The following is a 16,963-nucleotide window of genomic DNA, read 5'->3' as shown; positions in this document are numbered from 1 at the left end:
CAGGGATAAATAACACCTGGGACCAAGGTCTGCAGCCTTATTTAGTGTAAAATACCTTGCTAAGCACAGTATTAGGTTTTAATCGCTAAATATTACCACATCACTGAGTTCTGTTTCGTGGTGTGGCATTGTGTGTATACTTAAAGCATAGGGAAAATCAGAAGTCAGTCACACCCCTACAGCCGGGGAATCTTCAGAAAACTCGGCGACCAGTCGGCGGGTCCCAAGGCAGAGGGATGCAACATCCTCAGAGCCTCACATCCCAGGCACCAACAGCTTCTCCCACGTGCAATATCCGTGAGTTTTTACTCCAAGTTCAGCTAGTTGTGGGCAAATCTGTGTCCTATTTCCCCACTTTACATCACTCCCTTCTCTCTCCCACACCAGGCTGGGACAGTGCCTGAACTCTCCCCTTTGCCGCACTCATTTCATCACTCCGAAGGCCCGGGCACGGCAGGGGAGAAGCAGCACCTTTCACGCCGGCCACCGCGGCTCCTGCCAGGGCTCGGGAGGGAGGGGGCGGGGGGCTAAAACATGGATTTTTCTTAAGGAGGGGGTTTAATACAGTCCTGGAGCCTGGCCAGCCCCTCCCCTCTGTGCTAATCAGGGACACCCACCGCCCCAGCCGAGGTCCCAGCGGACCTACCCCCGGGGCGGAGCGGAGCGGAGCGAGGTGAGTCACGCCCCGGCAGTGGGGCCGATCCCGGAGGGCGCGGGGCAGCCCTCCCCGAGCCAGGCTGGGGCTCGTCCACGTGTCGGGGAGATTTAAAAAGTTGGGGCAGGGAGCGAGGACATGCCCAGAAGAGCTGCTGGCAGAGCGGCATCGCCGGGCACTCCGCGGGCATGGGACACCTCTGCCACCATCAGCCCCCCGCGGCCACCCCCCAGCGCAGCCTGAGGAAGGCAGGAGACGGCGCGACTCTGTCCGGATCCCCGCTTCTCCTCCTCTTCCTCCTCCTCGCGTCCTCGATGTCTTATTGCAAAGGTGAGGAGCATCCCCCTCGCAAGCCCTTCCTGCTCTGCCAGCTCTGCACATTATCTGAGGAGGGAGGGGTGCCCCCACAGCCCGCCAGCCTTGCGGGGGCTGCGGAGCGAGCCTCTGCCTGGGTGCACCGGGGTGGGGGTGTGTGTGTGTAAGGATGCGCAGGAGGGTCGCAGCTGCTGGGAGCAGTTTCGGGGATTGGTCTGGGAGGCTTCTTCGCATATTCCGGTAGGATTACTCTGTCCTGGCAAAACTGCTCTCCAGAAACTTGGAGAATTGACTTTTGTTAAAAGCAGTTTAATTTTAAATGTCATTTACTCTGATTTGAAAGGTGAGAAAAGAAAAAAGATGTATCACAGAATTGCAGGAAAATTTAGGACCCTCTGGCAGTCACTTAGTCCAACCTGTAGCAATATTTATTGGAATAGAAATCCTAAAAGGTGCTACTTTTGTATCAGGGAGTGCTTGTGAAAGGACTGATGGGCTGCTTAACAAACTATACTCTCTTTCTTATTGTATTTTCCCACCCCAGAGAGATTAACTACTAACACCTAGTGAAGTAACATCACAAAATGCTTTGCAAGGATTATTTCCATTTTGTTTGTATTATATGTGTATGGGTTGTTTTAATTGTGAGTTTTTGTTCTGATTTGTTGCATTTTTTAATACCAACATTAAAGAAATCTAAGTACAGGATACTTAATATTATGTTAAAAATAAATTCTGAAGAAGTGGAAGAGGGGAGGAAAGGAAAGGGAGGGCAGCAAAGGGCAATGGTGCATAGTATTTCATTATTTTTCTTACACAAATGATTGCCAGGAGCTGGTTTAGGGAGAGCAGTGGAGGGATGAGAAGATGCAAGATGTGAGTCTAGGTTGTGCATCTGGCAGTCTACTGCCTTGAAAGAAGTTGAGATTTTAAAAGTTGGCAGAATTGAAGGATGAAAGAGCAAATGTATTGTAGACAATGTTGATTTTGTAGGAGGATTTCCTCCTCCATGTACCTTTTGAATAGGATTGCTTTTCTCAATAGCACTCTCTTCTATCTTGTTTCCTGCCCCCCCCCCCCCCCCCCAGTTATTTTGAGTATATTACAAAATAATCTAATGTTTCACTGTATGTGTTTTTGTGTATGTGTGTAAATGAATGAAGTCCTGTGGGGACTGCAGCACTGTTCTGGACAGGGTGATGAAGGGACACTGCTTAGCCCTTGGAGGAACACAATTCTACATGTAAGCACAAAACAGATGGGACTATACATGAAATAAGAGTTTTTGAATAAGTGGAGAAGGATTAAGAAAACTTGAGAGCTGGTGAAATAATTTCCTTCCTCTGACCCAAAAGTTTCTGCTGCAGGAGTTGTGGGGGGGGGGGGCAGAAAGCAAGCTGTAATATTCAGGCTTTCTTTCTTGCTGCCCTAAGACTTACAGGTGAATGGATTTCTTCTGCTCCCCCTGAAAAGCCTTGGGAACCAGGCAATGGCAGAAACAGTGTTCAGAGACAGGCAGGCAATGGTTTGATGGGGAAGGTGTGCTAATTTGAAGTGTTACCCAGTTCCACTCTTTGCAATCAGGATACCAGTCCCAGGCAATACCTCAAATTGAATACACTAATTTAAGAGTAGAAAACAAAGTAAGACAACTGTAGTGTCTTTATTTGGCATTTTTACTTGAAATGAAACAAACAACTGGAAAGCAGTTTTCTTGTTATGTGAACATCTTGGAGATTTAAAAAAAATATTCCACTTCTGTGTAGCGTGAAACTAAGAGCCTGTCTAATTCTTATTTTTAGGGGAAAGCAAACATCCAGAATAATTAGTCACCTTAAGTCTGTGCCAGTACCAACATGTGGTTTTGAAATCCATCTGTTAATGCCTGAAACTAACTACTGTTGTGATTATTGTTATTAGGAGTACATACAAAACAAACAAACATGATGGGCATTCACACCCTCCTTGCCTGGCCTTTCTAGATAAGTCTACCTTCACTTCTTTTTTTGTTTAATTCAGTTCAATACCTTGAAAAAAATGTGACCACACATAGTTTTAGACTTCCTAGGAGGTTATAAAATCTCTATTAATCTGAGGTCTTTTAAGAACAGTGTATAAACGGTTTAAGCATGGCTCATGGTCAGCACCTTTGAGCACGGGGATAAATTAGATAACTTCGTAGTGTTTCCTGTGGTGGTAGGCATGTATGGATAAAGCATGACCCTCTCCAGCACCAGTCTCCCTCCCAGGGGAGTTACAACACCTCACTGATATACTTGCGTGGTGTCTAGTATACTCACAATTCGGTGATGCTTATTTTTATTTTTTACAGAGGCTGTAACAATACATTGCTGTTAAAAATACAACATTGTTATTTTATTTGGCAGTGTAAGGGGAGATATCATGGGCACTGAGTTGGAAGGAACCCTGGTACAATGACTTCCAATTCTGCAGCCTGGGTGGACAGACATGGAGAAAGCTGCCCCAAGCCAAGCACAGCATCACTGCAGCATTGTGCAATTGATAACACATCACATATGTCAAATAGAGGAAACAATACCAGTTACACATGTACTGTCTATCACCTTTTCAAAAACACCTTGTTCATGTCATGGGTATTCTTCATCTGCAAGTGTATGTTACATAGCACATGTTTAATTATTTAGTTGTAGCATACAAGGCAAGAGGTAGAATCCAGATTCTCAACTTGCATTGCATGTGCTGGAGGTGAGCAGAGTTTTTGGAAAGCACAAAGTTGTAGGCACTGGAACGTGCTTTCCTGAGCAGGTCTTAACATGCAAGGGCTGCCATGCAAATTTTCTTGCCTTCTGCTTGTCACTGAGAATGGACTAATGCTAGCCTGACCCTCAGTGAGTCCTGGAAAACTTCCACTCTGAGATACATCTGTCTCTGCTGTGAACTTGTGAAGAAGTGTCCTGCTGTGTTGCTAACATACAGCAGGCAGAAACTACTGGACAAATCCCAAAACATTCAGGGCAGCAGACTTCCTTGGATTGTGCAGCTCTCAGACTTTGCAGTTAGTAAGTGTGTTAGGTATCCTAGCATGTTCAGAGTTTTTATTTAAATCTCTGACATGGGATACTTATACAAATGACCTTTAGTGTACAGCATTGCTAAGCACAGTTTATGCTTCCAGGTGCACCGATGCCATCTCAAGCATTTGAGTCAGATGAGGATTTGCAGCTTTGGAAAGAGGTAAGCATGTGGTATACTCCTGTTTCTTCTGTGCCCATCTTTGCTACAGTCACACCTCACTATTTCTCTTGCGTGGAGTTCAGGTGCATTTTCTTCTAGTCCTGTGTGTCTCCTATCTTGGCATCAGCCAAGAGGTGAAATACCTGATTTTCCAGAGATTCTTAACAGTTGCTTCAAGAGGATGTTGGGTCTGAGTGTTGAGATATCATTCTGAGAAAGACTGTCTTGTCTCAATGGAGAGCTATGTTTGATAACAGTTGTCACTTAACTGTCAATGACCAGGCAGCCACTGTTCCTGGAATAAACACATGGTCCTGCCTGGTAGTTTTATATTTTGTATGTTATATGCAGGAATTGTTTCAACTCACCTGGTCTTACCTCTTTCATCTTCTGTTCTGCATATAGGGTTGGGACACTATTTAATCCTATCCTAGCCTCTCAATTTACTAGGTAAAGGTAAAAGATAATATACTGTGCCAATTAGCCACTCTAACATTTTGCTAACGGTTGGCATCATAACTTCCACTCTAATCTCTGAAATGAACATTTGTTTTGACTCTGAGATGTGACATATATGTTAATACAGGCTGTTCTGTGCCCTTTTGGAACAGATGGAGTGGCAGGGCATAACATGTGGAGAGGGTTTAGCCTGCAACTTGCATGCCCTGGTGTTGCTGTAACCTTCAATTATTGTGTTGACATTTAATTTAGTAGCTTTTGATAACATTAGAAAGCAAGTGACTCATCAGGGCTGCTGATGCAGAGAGTAGTTTCTTCCTATTGAGACCATTACAGGAGGCATTACCCTTGCTGTCATCTCCCCATAGTTCATATTGGAAGTACTGACTCAAAATCCAACATATTTCCAGATTGGCACTTGAATGAGCCCTAGTGATATTTATCTCCTGGGGAAAAACGGTCTCTTGGGAAGTAAGATCCTGATTACTATAAGGAGTTTTTGAAAATCAGTTATTTACATTCTGGATTAAAAATGCTGTTTTGTACATTTCTGCATTTCTTGATAAGATTTGCTAGCTGTAACACAGGATTTGTCCCTGTGGTGACTGGAAACAAAGTAAAGTTCCTGTTGATTTCAGTGAAGAAAATGGTAGACATAAGATACTAAATTCTGTAAAATTATATAATAGAAGCAATATAAAAGTTACCATTGTAGCAAGAATTATGCAGGACTGGAAAGGGTCTAAGGAGAGAGAATTAGATACACAGCTATATATCCTCAGTCAACTGATTACACACTCATACTAGTTCACTGGAGTTTCTTGAAGTGAAAATAATCATTCTTCCCTGTTTGCTACTTTACTAGTGGATCATTCAGGAGAAGACCTGCCTTTAAATAAATCTAGTATTTTCCAGGAATGACTCTGAGTTTATAAATATGAGAACTTTCTAACTAAGTATTTTGTTTCTTTACTTGTCTCTCAGTTCCTTTTGTTTCATGTTATTTAACCAAATCCAAATAACTTGTAATCTCCTGCCTTAAGGCCACATTTCTGAAATAGGGGAGAAAATTACAGAGAAGATGCATCAAAGATAGAAACTATTATTTTTTTTAATAAAGGAATTAACAGAAACTCTGGCTTTTCCTTAACCCTTGATTTGTCCATGAAAGTTTTACCTGAGAGATACCTGAGAGATATTGTGTTGAACACAGTCTCTAGCTTGTTCTGCTACTGAAATATGGTAGTTCTGAATCAAGCAAATAAACAAATAAAAAAATAAACACAAACAATCTCTTGCTAAGAAACAGACTTCTTTTAACATAGGCTTCCAAATGACTTCAGCTTAGTTTTATCTCATTGACTGGTTTCTCCCTCTATGTTTTCTTACTCTGAAAGTAGTGAAGCTGAACTAACACACCCAGAGACAAACATAGGCAAGTTGAAGGGAAAAGAGAATGGAGAGGATGTGTTACCAACAAAGCCTATTTGAAAAGGGAATTCTGTGAGCTATTAGTTTTCCCACTATGTCTGCTAATGCTTTCTCGTAGATTGTCTCTAGAGAAATGAATCATCTCATCTTGAAGTACTCAGATATGCATTATATTTTTTTTATTGCTTTTTTCTTTTAACGCTCTCATTGCTAAAGAGTGCCGTTTAGGGCTTTTTAGCTATAATAAAATCATAAGAACAATTGCATTGTCTACTCTATTTAAAATAAACCAAACAAACTTATGTTTTTTGTGCAGTCTTTGAACAAGATAATTGGCCAGGATTTTTGGCATCTAACATTATCAAATATTAAATGGAAAAAAAATAGCACATACTGAAGGAGGTTACTATTCATACAACTTTAAGGTTATATAATAAAAATTTAACCTACTTTTTTCCATCATTATTAAACTGTGCAACTGTTTAATAATGAGTGCCAGAGATCCTCTCTTTTCCTTACAGAATACTTTGAGCCTTCAGCACTGGCAAAATTACCTCCGTGAATTCAAATACCCTTTATTCCATTTCTTATCCCTTCTCTAATAATAACTGCACTAAAAATTATTTAGTATTATGGGATTCTTTCATCTCGGAAAAGAGACACTAAGAAGGAAGATGTAATTAATACAAGGTTATGAACAGTAGGGAGAGGGTGGCTAGGAATCACTTATGCAGTACTTTTTCCAAGACAAGATCATGGCAGCATTGAATGAAGATAGCTTTGAAAAGACTGATGAAGACAAACAATAGTAGTATTTCACACAATGTTTAGGAAACTGTTGGCACGGGACACTGTGGATGCTGAAAGTATAATGTAGATCAGAGAGACATTGGTCAAATTCATGGCACAGAGGTTCATGGAGCTTTATTGCAAAGACCTGCTTCCAGGTCAAAGTGCTTGCATTACAAATTGCTGGTGGTTGGAGAGCATGAGCTTTTCTTTACCACTGATCTTGTCTTAGGCTTTTCCCAGGTGTTGACATTCGGGCATTTATGGAGGTAAGTTGTAGAGCTAAATGGACATTTGTTTTGAACTGAACAAAACACACGATGGTTTGGGTTGGAAGGGACTTAAAGATCGTCTAGTTCCAACCCCTCTACAATGGGCAGGGACACCTTTCATTAGACCAGGTTGCTCAAAGCCCCATCCGGGCTAGACTCAAACACTTCCAGGGATAGAAGTGCTCCTCGTTTGCCGTAGGAATCAGTGTAAACCCCATATATCGGCTGCTTGTTGACTCACACAAATTGATTGGCGTGCATAAGATGTGCTGGCACATATCATAATCACTAAAGGGGTGCGTGCATCATACAGCTGCAGGGATGCTGGAATCCAGTTGAAAGAGCTGTGTTTGAGAACTGATCATTGAATCACTTACTTTAGCTTCATTGTCCTCACAGTTTTGTATAATCCAAAGATATTGCAGAAGAGATTTTAGTTCATAGTCCATACCCCATATATTAACAATCATAATTTAAAATATGATTTAGTCTGAGAAGCTTACAGTCAAGAGAATAAAGGACACAGATATTTATGTTTGTTCAATCAAACAAGTATAAGTTGAGGTTTAGTTATGTGGTTAAGGCCTTTTACCCCCTTTGAATGCAAAGTATTTATTTTTGGACCTATAAGGATGTCTGACAGTAAACAAGCTTGCCATGCCTTTAGCTGTACTGAACTGTTTATGCAAATATATGTATTTCACTTCTTTTTATTAATCTGACTTCTTAAAAAAAGACTGTGTGAACTTTTACAGATAGATGATGCATGTTCTGCCTACCTGTCCACAAATTCTGGGCCTCAGGTGAGTCAGACAAAGGTTACTTTATACTTGTCTTACTATTTGTTATACATAGGAGAATTGAAAGTGTGATACCTAATTTCATGTTTTCTTTGCATTAGGTGTCCAGCACACTGGAAGAACTTTGTTTTTTGGTCATGGGATTTCTCCCAAAACCACAGGTAAAACACACGAAAGATTACTCAGCATTTCTGAAGTCTGATCTCACTGTGCCATTGTCTAGAATGAATTCTGAGGACCCAGTATCTGAAATGTCACTCAGCACTGGAAGTAATACTATCAGGTTTTGCTCTGAAATGCTATGTGTCAGAATCCAACACCTATTAAAGATAAGAGGGAGACATCAATGTTTGGAAAATAATCTCCAGGTTGGATACAAGGTTTTCGGTGTTTTTATTGCTCTAGATAAGAAAAATTATGAGCTCTCAGGGGAGGAAGAAATTTGCTTAGGGTCTAGGGATGTACATCTACCTCTTCTAGGGCAGAGCGATCAATGCTGTCTACAGAGTTTGAAAAGATTAGTTTAATTAATAAACAAGGACATATAATACGTCAAGGAAAAATGATGTTCCAGTCTGTCTCAGTTTAAGGAGACTGAAGTGTTTTGCTAAGGAGGATGAGTTATGAGGTAGACCAAACTCCCCTCTCTCAGCAATTGTAAATCCAAAATTAAGAGGCTCCAATCAAGGAAGTACAGAAAAAGGAATAAATAACAACCCTTTACTAAAGAATATATGCATACAGGCAAAACCAACAAAAGAACACAAAACCAACTAAACAATAATCCTGTACCTAAAAGTCCCCTCCAGAAAGGAAACAGTTTGATACTTTTCTGTCCTCTGGTGCGATTCTAATCACGGTTGGCAGGAGCGCTGTTGGATCTCTGGAGGAGGAGAACCTGCAGTGCTCGGTGTTGGTCGGCAGGGGCGCTGTTGGGCTCCGGCACAGAAGCCGGAAAAAGGAGATTTTCCTCCCCACCACCGAGGAGGGGAAGGGGAAAAGGGGAAAGAAGGGTGGTTTCTTTTGCACTAAACTCACGCTGTCTGTGGCTCGCTGTGGTCGGGGCTTCCCTTTTTTCGTCGATGAGCACAAAACTCTCCAATGAATTCTGAGCAGATTTGGGCTGGAGACAGGGCAGCGCGTAGGTAAGCTGATGCTGGAGAGCAGCAGATGACCAGGTCGAGAGCAAAACAGCCTCTGAGCTTGTCCAACACACACACCCCGCTTGCCTCTGTTAAGGCAGAAAGTGAAGTGTCTCTTTCCAAAGAGAGGAGGGGAGAAAAGCTGCTCTCCCCCCCAGCCTCAGAGAAAGCTATCAGCCTGGAATGCAGGTCAGCCAGCTAGTTCTTCTGTATAGTCAATCAGCCCTTCCCCCTCCCTTGTTCAACACCTTCTTTTACGGCGGGACAGGGGAAAGGAAAATTTCCGCTTGGATTTTTAGAACAAGTAAACCTATGACAAAATCCAGTACTGAAAAGTTTATAATGTAATTAAAATTGTCCATTGCTGTTTTTATTTTAACAAATAAAAGCCTCTCTACCAATTATTCCCACAGGGTTTAGATGAAAAAGACAACACCAAAAGGGTAAGATGTCTATGTATGTTTCACAGTCACACTAAAATTGGCAAGAAGTTCATAACACCCTTACCCTGTTTTGTAGTAAACTTCCATTTTTAATTTTTTTGAACAGTTCTTATTTCATTATTCTAAGACTCATGACTCGGGCAACTCAGACATCGTGGTAAGTACTCCTTGTGAGTACACGTGTGCTTGTATATAAAACCAAAGCAATGTTCCTTTTTGTAGTAGTGTCTCCAACTGTATAGAAAGATTGGGACTGGGAGTTGCATGTTTAAGATACAGAAGGTGTTTTATGTACAGGTGTGGAAAAAACCCCAAACCCTAACAAACCTGATCAAACATTTGTGGAATCCCAACTGAATCTTAATCTTGTAGTTTCAAATTTTAAGAATGAGATGAAATGCTTTTTCTGCTATTGGAACATAGCATATGCAGTGAAACAGTGTGGACTTACAGGAGCTGAGAATATGACCATAACTATTAAGAACTCTTAATACATTTTTATTAATTATTAATTAAACTGCATGAATTCATTTGAACATGTTATAAATATGTAGCAGGCAAAATAGTATTTGCCTCACTCAAACTTTGGATTGTATTTTGAATGAAAAATATGATTTAAAACATTGTCAAGTATTGTTGCTGTAAAAGTATTGTCATAAACCAACAATTCAACTATGTGTGATCCATTCTTACTTTTAAAGTGCAAACATACTCTGCATCTATGCACCATAGGGTTTTGAGAAACTTAAACATATTCATATTTTCTTGTTTCTCAGCAATCATTCTTACATCTTAGTGTCCTTTTCTGCTTTGTTCATTACATTTCTTCAGAAATATGTAGTGTATTTCCTAGAAAGTGATATTGCTGATATTGTGGTCAATGTTTTCATGATAGAGATGCTTTGGAAGCTTTAATGGTAATCAAGGCACAGTGAAATGAGCTAGTTCTGCTGCTCCTCCTGCCTCCCACTTCATCACTATCCTGAATACCTTTGCTGCTGCCCCCAGAGATTACTGCTTTCTCACTTTTGGTTTAGCTATTCAGTTGACTATTTTCTAGTCCAGTTCTCGGAGATACTAACTTAGGTGGGATCCGTCATTCCTTAGCTTTATAACCTCTATCCACTGGCTACAAGACAGAGCTGCAGTGACTGGATGGGATATCCTTAAATTCCTTCATTCACATCAGACTTCTACTTTTTTTAGATGCTATGATGCCATATTGCCTACCTTAGGCAGACTAATGCAAAATTGGCTCCAAATAGGCAAGCTTATTTTATCTATTAAGTACAGCAACACTTTGGTGACCAGTTACTCCATATATTACAATTCTTTTCATTACTTTCTAAGAAGTATTGTATCAAAAATGCATTTTTTTTTAAATTATGTTTATATGAGTTGAAGGTCTAAATTAGTTAAAGGAACATGGGTTTTTCTACTTTATTTCTCACTGTGGACCTCTCCACAAGCCCACATGGTTGTGTTTTGCCAGGATGGGCACTTAGGCTGCACACAATGCCACTGTGCTTAACCAGGTTGTCTCCAGGCTTAAAGTCTTGTGAACACAAGGAATTTCATGATTGGAGCTTAGATATAGTGACCAGTTCCATGGTTACAAATGTCACTTGAGAGGGGATCCCTCCTGTACACTGTTCTCTAGCAAAAAGCAAATAATTTTTCTTGCTGCCATTTAAGTTGAAGCTGCTAACTTCCATAGTAGATAATCATAGAAGTGTTAATAGAAATACTGTATGGAAATACTCTCTGTACCACTCCTAGAGACTGATCAAAGTCTGAATAATTGCAGTAGTATGAAAATGGTTCTGAACTTTCAATTAGTAAAGGTGAGGATGCATGGCTTTTCCCTCCATCACTCTGTGAGTCACATCCATAGTATAAATGTTTGTACCTGTTTGTTGTCAAGTCAAAATGTTAAAAAAAGTTTCTCAATTAACATCTTCGGTCCTTTTTTGGTGCATGTTTGGTCCATAAGCCAATACTGTGGGAAGAGACTTTTTTTGCATCAAGTCCCAATTTCATTGTTGTTCATGTGTCTGTGTTCATGTCCTCTTAGTCGTCTGTCCTGCATCCTTTACTGCAACTCGTTCCTCAGCTTAATGAGAGAAGACTGAAGAGATACAAAGTGGACGTATGTAAACTTAAATTCTGCCTGCTTGTGCTCTCACCCTTTGTTATTCATTAGCTCTTCTAAAAATGTTGTTGTAGACCTTTCTGCTCATATATTTTGATTGGACTACCTAACTGGTGTCATGGAATGTGTTTCAGGAAGGGTTATCTTGCTGCTGACATTTTGTCCCCTCATATTGGGAAGAAAACCAGAACCTGCTGTATTTACATAAACATACGACACCTCTCTCCCTGACTAGATGAGGAATTATAAAGGTGGATGGGTGAAGGAGGAAACCTGCTTATTGAATTCATTCTTCCCAGTTTGAACCAACACAAGATTTTGTCACAGATTTGATTTCTCTTGACATACATCTTGCCTGATAGAATGTGATCTAAAAAGAAGACGCAAGCATTTTGCTGGCAAGTCAATCTATGAGACTGAGCAAGATACCTTCTAGAGGGCAGGCTTTAAGATAAAACCCACATCTTCATGGATACATATATTTCTGTGTACATATATGCTACAGCATGTATTTATTTTTTAACATTTCCAAACCCTTGGAAGTTTAAAAGGAAAGTGTTACAACAATGACCAATTTTTAGCTTCAGTTGTTTTCTGATACTAAACTTCTGACATGAAATCAAACAGGAACACTATGTAATCTTGTTTAAGAGGTGTCTGGCTATAAGCAGAGAATGATATATTAACGTAAATCAAAATTCCTCATGAGTAATTGTACTCTTAATTCTTTTTATGTTCTAGATAATTTCCTAAACTTGCAACAGCTGTCTATTTTGTTTTGATTTTCAATTTTAAATAGAAAAAGTAGAAAAAGAATGACATATAAATACTGTAAGACACTCCAATGGCACTGGACAAGGCTCCATTGACAGAAAAATTTTTATCCTTTTGGAATATAAAAAAAAAATAGTAGTGAAGTAGTGAACAGATTATAAATCCAAGATGGGTATTTCAAACCCTGTTAATGCTGGAATGAGATGGACAATATAAATAAAAATCATACAGATTTTTACATACAGCAAGGAACTGAGTTTAATGCTATAGCTGGTGAACTGAAGTCAGAATTAAAATCAAGACTCAAAAATTACGTGCAGTTTAAACCCTACTTCCTTTGAAAGCTTCCCTGGACTGAATCTACTCCTTTGTTTGAAAATGGTGGGAGTCATCCTGTTTTACACATTTCTCACAGCATTATAATAAAAGTGATTTCTTTCTATGACACCTCAGGTTATGATATTTGGGTATCATATGAGAGAACATATGACTCCAGTTTTTAATTGAGAAATACCACCATTGCTGAATAAATGTCATCTAAATTTTGTGTTCTGGTAAGCATAAGGTTTGAACTATTTTGTTTCTCAATTGGCCTGTCTCCCCACCTGCAGGACAGGCACATCATTTGTATCTGATACCAGAAGCAAATAAAATACTGTGATTAAGCTTAGGTGTTCTCTAATTGTGAAGGTCTCATTAAAGCAACTGGATACTTCATTCCTTGTACTTGTTACATATAAATGGAATCTCTATTTTCTTCCATCATTTGTTACCCTCCTTGCTGTATGGATCACTAGAGAGTTGTTCCTCCATGTGTGCAGCACAGACAGGATACAATATCATAAGCACTGGTCTTTGGGAATTAATGTGTGAGGGACTTGATGTGTGAAATGTTACACCTTGGGGAACAGTCTGGGGTCTCATTCTTGGGAGGATCTCAAGTATTTCTGATATTTAAACTTTGTTTAAATATCCTTCTGCAAGATGCAAAAGCCAGCTCTATCTATAGAGACTCCACCACCATGAAGACCCTGTGGCTGTGTCTGGGTAATGAAACCTGGAAAGTCAAAGGCAAAGGCTGCTCATCATTTCTAGTACCATTCTAAAGCAATCTGAGCTGAGCTAAAACTTCAGGTGGAATTTGGCCCCCATTCATATGTTTTCTGCTGTTTTTTCATGACAATATGAACTTCCTGTTACTGACATGGAAAAATGCACATAAAGCATTCCTTAAGGGGCAAGACTGTATCGTAGTACTGAAGAAATACTTTTAAAATGCACATAAACTACCTGTCTATATGTATTAATTTACAGCAGTAGATATAATTTGAAATACTTTTTTTTTCAGGAGGAACTTCAAGGACCTGGAGGGATTCAAAGCAGAGGCTACTTCTTCTACAGGGTATGGTTTGTTTGACTTTTTTCTTTTCATTTTGTGATGAGCTACCAAAAAAAAAAAAAAAGGTAGAGAAACCACTGAATTACAGAAAAATTGCTGTGACTGAGGAAACTCTTTTCAGGAAAAGCATTACACTATATAGGACTACTTAAGATCTGCTTCAGACTTTTTCTTGGATTAAAATAAAGGCATAATAGGAATTTTTAAAAATAATTTTAGGTTTGTGTATACATGATACCATGCTATACCTTAAGAAGTTATTGGTTATTATGTATTTAATTCTCAGAGAAAGTTCTAGAAAATATGGCATCTTGGACAATCCTTCTAAAGTGTTGTTCAACATGGTGCATTTGCATATGATATAAATACAGTGCCATGCTTACACACTGTATTAAAACAGCTATTAGGCCTGACCTTGCCATTTTCCTTGTATATTGACCAGTAAGGTGAGACACTAAATACAGAAATTCTCATGATACTGAATCTATTGTGTTCATCTTTTATGCCATGTTGCCTTTTTACTTCATTTTGACAAAACTGAGAAGATGGCAAGTCAGACTTAATAATAGTTCCCTTGATTTTGATTACTATTTCTTTCTACTTAAATGAGAAAGTCGCTAATGGCTTTAAAAAGAATGGAGCTAGGGTTGGACTCAATGATATTAAAGATCTTTTTTGCAACCTAAGTGATTCTATGATTCTAATGAAAAGAGCACAAATTTGTGCTCTTATGTATCAGGCTTGAATCTTTATAGTTGTTAAGACAGGCCAGAGTTTTGAGTAATACTAACATTGGTGCATTCAAGCTTCCAGTGTAAAAGGCAAATCCTTATGAAGCTCAGTAAGAAATTTTTTATCAGCTTCAGTAGAAATTGTAGTGAGTCCCTCAGTAGTGCAAAATATTTCCGAAAATGTCCATAGTGAAAATGGAGAAAGTCTTTGCCTATGCTAAAGAACGCAGTCTAAAACCAAAAAGTGACATATAGTTGTTTGTTAATAGAAACATATACTTATAATGTTATAATAACAACAATCAGCACATTTTAAGAAAATGCAAAAAAGAATAAGGGATAATGATCTCCTAGAATGACTTCTTGTGGCTTTCTCCCAGTTGTAAAATCATACAAAATAGGTATAATTCATTCTTCAATCTATATACAGTAAATTTTACTGTATAATTCTCCTCTGGAGATAGATATAGTTTAAACAATAACTTAGGTGCATCTTTGATGATGATCACATTGACACAGCTGAGAAGTTTGCCAATTTCTATACACACTAAGTTGTCTGGGCTTTGTTACTAAACCCTGTCAGTTTTATAAAGTGCTTATTGAATATTTCTCTTTCAGCCACGTAATGGAAGGAGATCAGTGGATTTTCGCTAAGGAGGTATTTATTTAATATTTTTAATCATGATTTACATGTAAATTAGTTTATTTTTATACATACAGACCACCACATTTATGTTGAGAAGTAGTCTCAGAAAGCTTTTAACTGTGGGGTCAACTTAGATTTCTTCCCACAAACTTCTCTCGGATGTGTTAAATACACTGATTTTCAGAAGAAGTGAATAGAAACTGTAGGTACTCAGTTCCTAGAACAGAAAACACAGAGGTGTTTCAGGCAGCAAGAACTCTAAACAGTTTGGAAAGTTAATGATGATGATAAGTATATGTAAGAAAGAACTGATCCAACTACCTGTCACATACATACTATATAGATACTGTGTCTCCAGGTCTCCCGATTGGAGGCCAGAGTAGACCAGTTATGGTGATCAATATGGCCAAGGCTGAGATGTTGTTTCAGGGAGTCCTTGTATCTTCTCTTTGGGGCCCCTCTCATGCGGCAGCTGGTGGCAAGTTCACCATAAAGCATGATCTTAGGGAGGCGGTGGTCCTTCATCCTGGAGACGTGCCCTGCCCATCGCAGCTGTGTTCTCAGTAACATGGCCTCAATGCTTGTTCTAGAACAGATGTATTGGTCACATAATCTGACCAATGGATTTTTAGGATTGTACAGAGGCAGCGTTGATGGAAGCATTCTAGGAGTTGCAGGTGGTGGCAGTAGATGATCCATGATTCGGATCCATACAAGAGAGTGGACAGCACAGTGGCTCTGTAAACACTGATCAGTGTTTACAGATCAGTGACCAATATTATAATGCTCTGTTTTCTAATGTATTTTATACCTCTATCATATTTTAAATACTTAGTGTTAAATCAACAGCTAATGCTTTTTCTTATTTTTCAGGATTTTAAATTCCTCACCTAGAGCTAATACTGCAGGAATGCTGAGTACATGGACATACTCTTTTCCTTACAAAAATTATTCATTACTAATGTACAATTAAAGATCAAATGAATGTAAATGTTCTTAAACTAGATTCTGTTTAGGATTCAAAAGTTTCTTTACTTTCTTGATTATATTAAAAGCATATTAAAATTATTTGTTTCCTAGTGTTATGATGTTTACAACCACATGTAATTCAGCTGTAAAAAGTCAGTGTGTGCATGCAACAGACATTGCCTCTACCAATACTCTTAAGTAAATAATTTTTCCTTTCTAAATAAAAGCACTCAGCTAGAGAGTTGTTTGAATAAGAATGTTTGCAACACAAATACAAAAAAATTGATTTTTTTTTCCGAATATGTGATTTGTGCAGTCCTTAAAATCATAGCTTATCTAGACAGGCCGAAGAAAGTGTAGTTTGATATTCAAGATCATGTTTTCTCCCCCTGAACTTCCTTCGCTGTAGTCTGTGGACTTGTGGCAGTCTGTGGGGTCAAGTTCAGTACTCTGCAAGTGATCTATATATGGAATATATGGAATATATGGAATTATATTGATGATAAAGGAGTTTTACAATCCCCAATAAGCTTTAAGGTTAATAGTGTTTCACTGGCTGGAAAAAAAGATGAGATTCTCTATTCCCTTAATAAAAGAAACATGAATACGTTGTATGTTTTGAAGAAATATCTTGACTTTAATTCAACCGAAATATAATGGCATCATTTTTTTAGCTATTAAGAACACAGATGCACTCTGGTTCTCATTCAGAAGAAGATTTAATTGCAACTGGGATTAGGATTCTCTTGAAAATTCAACTGCTTTCAATG

The 16,963-nt window shown here is 39.0% G+C and overlaps 1 protein-coding gene across 2 annotated transcripts; it reads left to right on the top strand.

Moving 5' to 3' along the window:
- The first annotated feature begins 704 nt into the window (after positions 1 to 704).
- On the top strand, positions 705 to 16,292 carry NMU (neuromedin U). Of its 2 annotated transcripts, XM_027635894.1 has the most exons (10): positions 705 to 985; positions 4,128 to 4,186; positions 7,893 to 7,940; positions 8,039 to 8,098; positions 9,493 to 9,522; positions 9,629 to 9,679; positions 11,597 to 11,671; positions 13,797 to 13,850; positions 15,197 to 15,236; positions 16,098 to 16,292. In XM_027635894.1, the coding sequence occupies exons 1-9, from the start codon at positions 844 to 846 to the stop codon at positions 15,230 to 15,232; spliced, it is 555 nt and encodes a 184-aa protein (XP_027491695.1). In that variant the 5' UTR covers positions 705 to 843; the 3' UTR covers positions 15,233 to 15,236; positions 16,098 to 16,292. The 2 variants fall into 2 exon arrangements, with proteins under 2 accessions (XP_027491695.1, XP_027491697.1); XM_027635896.1 differs by lacking the exon at positions 11,597 to 11,671.
- The last annotated feature ends 671 nt before the right edge of the window (positions 16,293 to 16,963 follow it).

The sequence above is a fragment of the Corapipo altera genome, unplaced genomic scaffold (assembly GCF_003945725.1).
Source record: "Corapipo altera isolate COAL_440 unplaced genomic scaffold, ASM394572v1 22b, whole genome shotgun sequence".
Classification (NCBI taxonomy): Eukaryota; Metazoa; Chordata; class Aves; order Passeriformes; family Pipridae; genus Corapipo; species Corapipo altera.
This window is presented reverse-complemented; position numbering and strand designations above follow the sequence as displayed.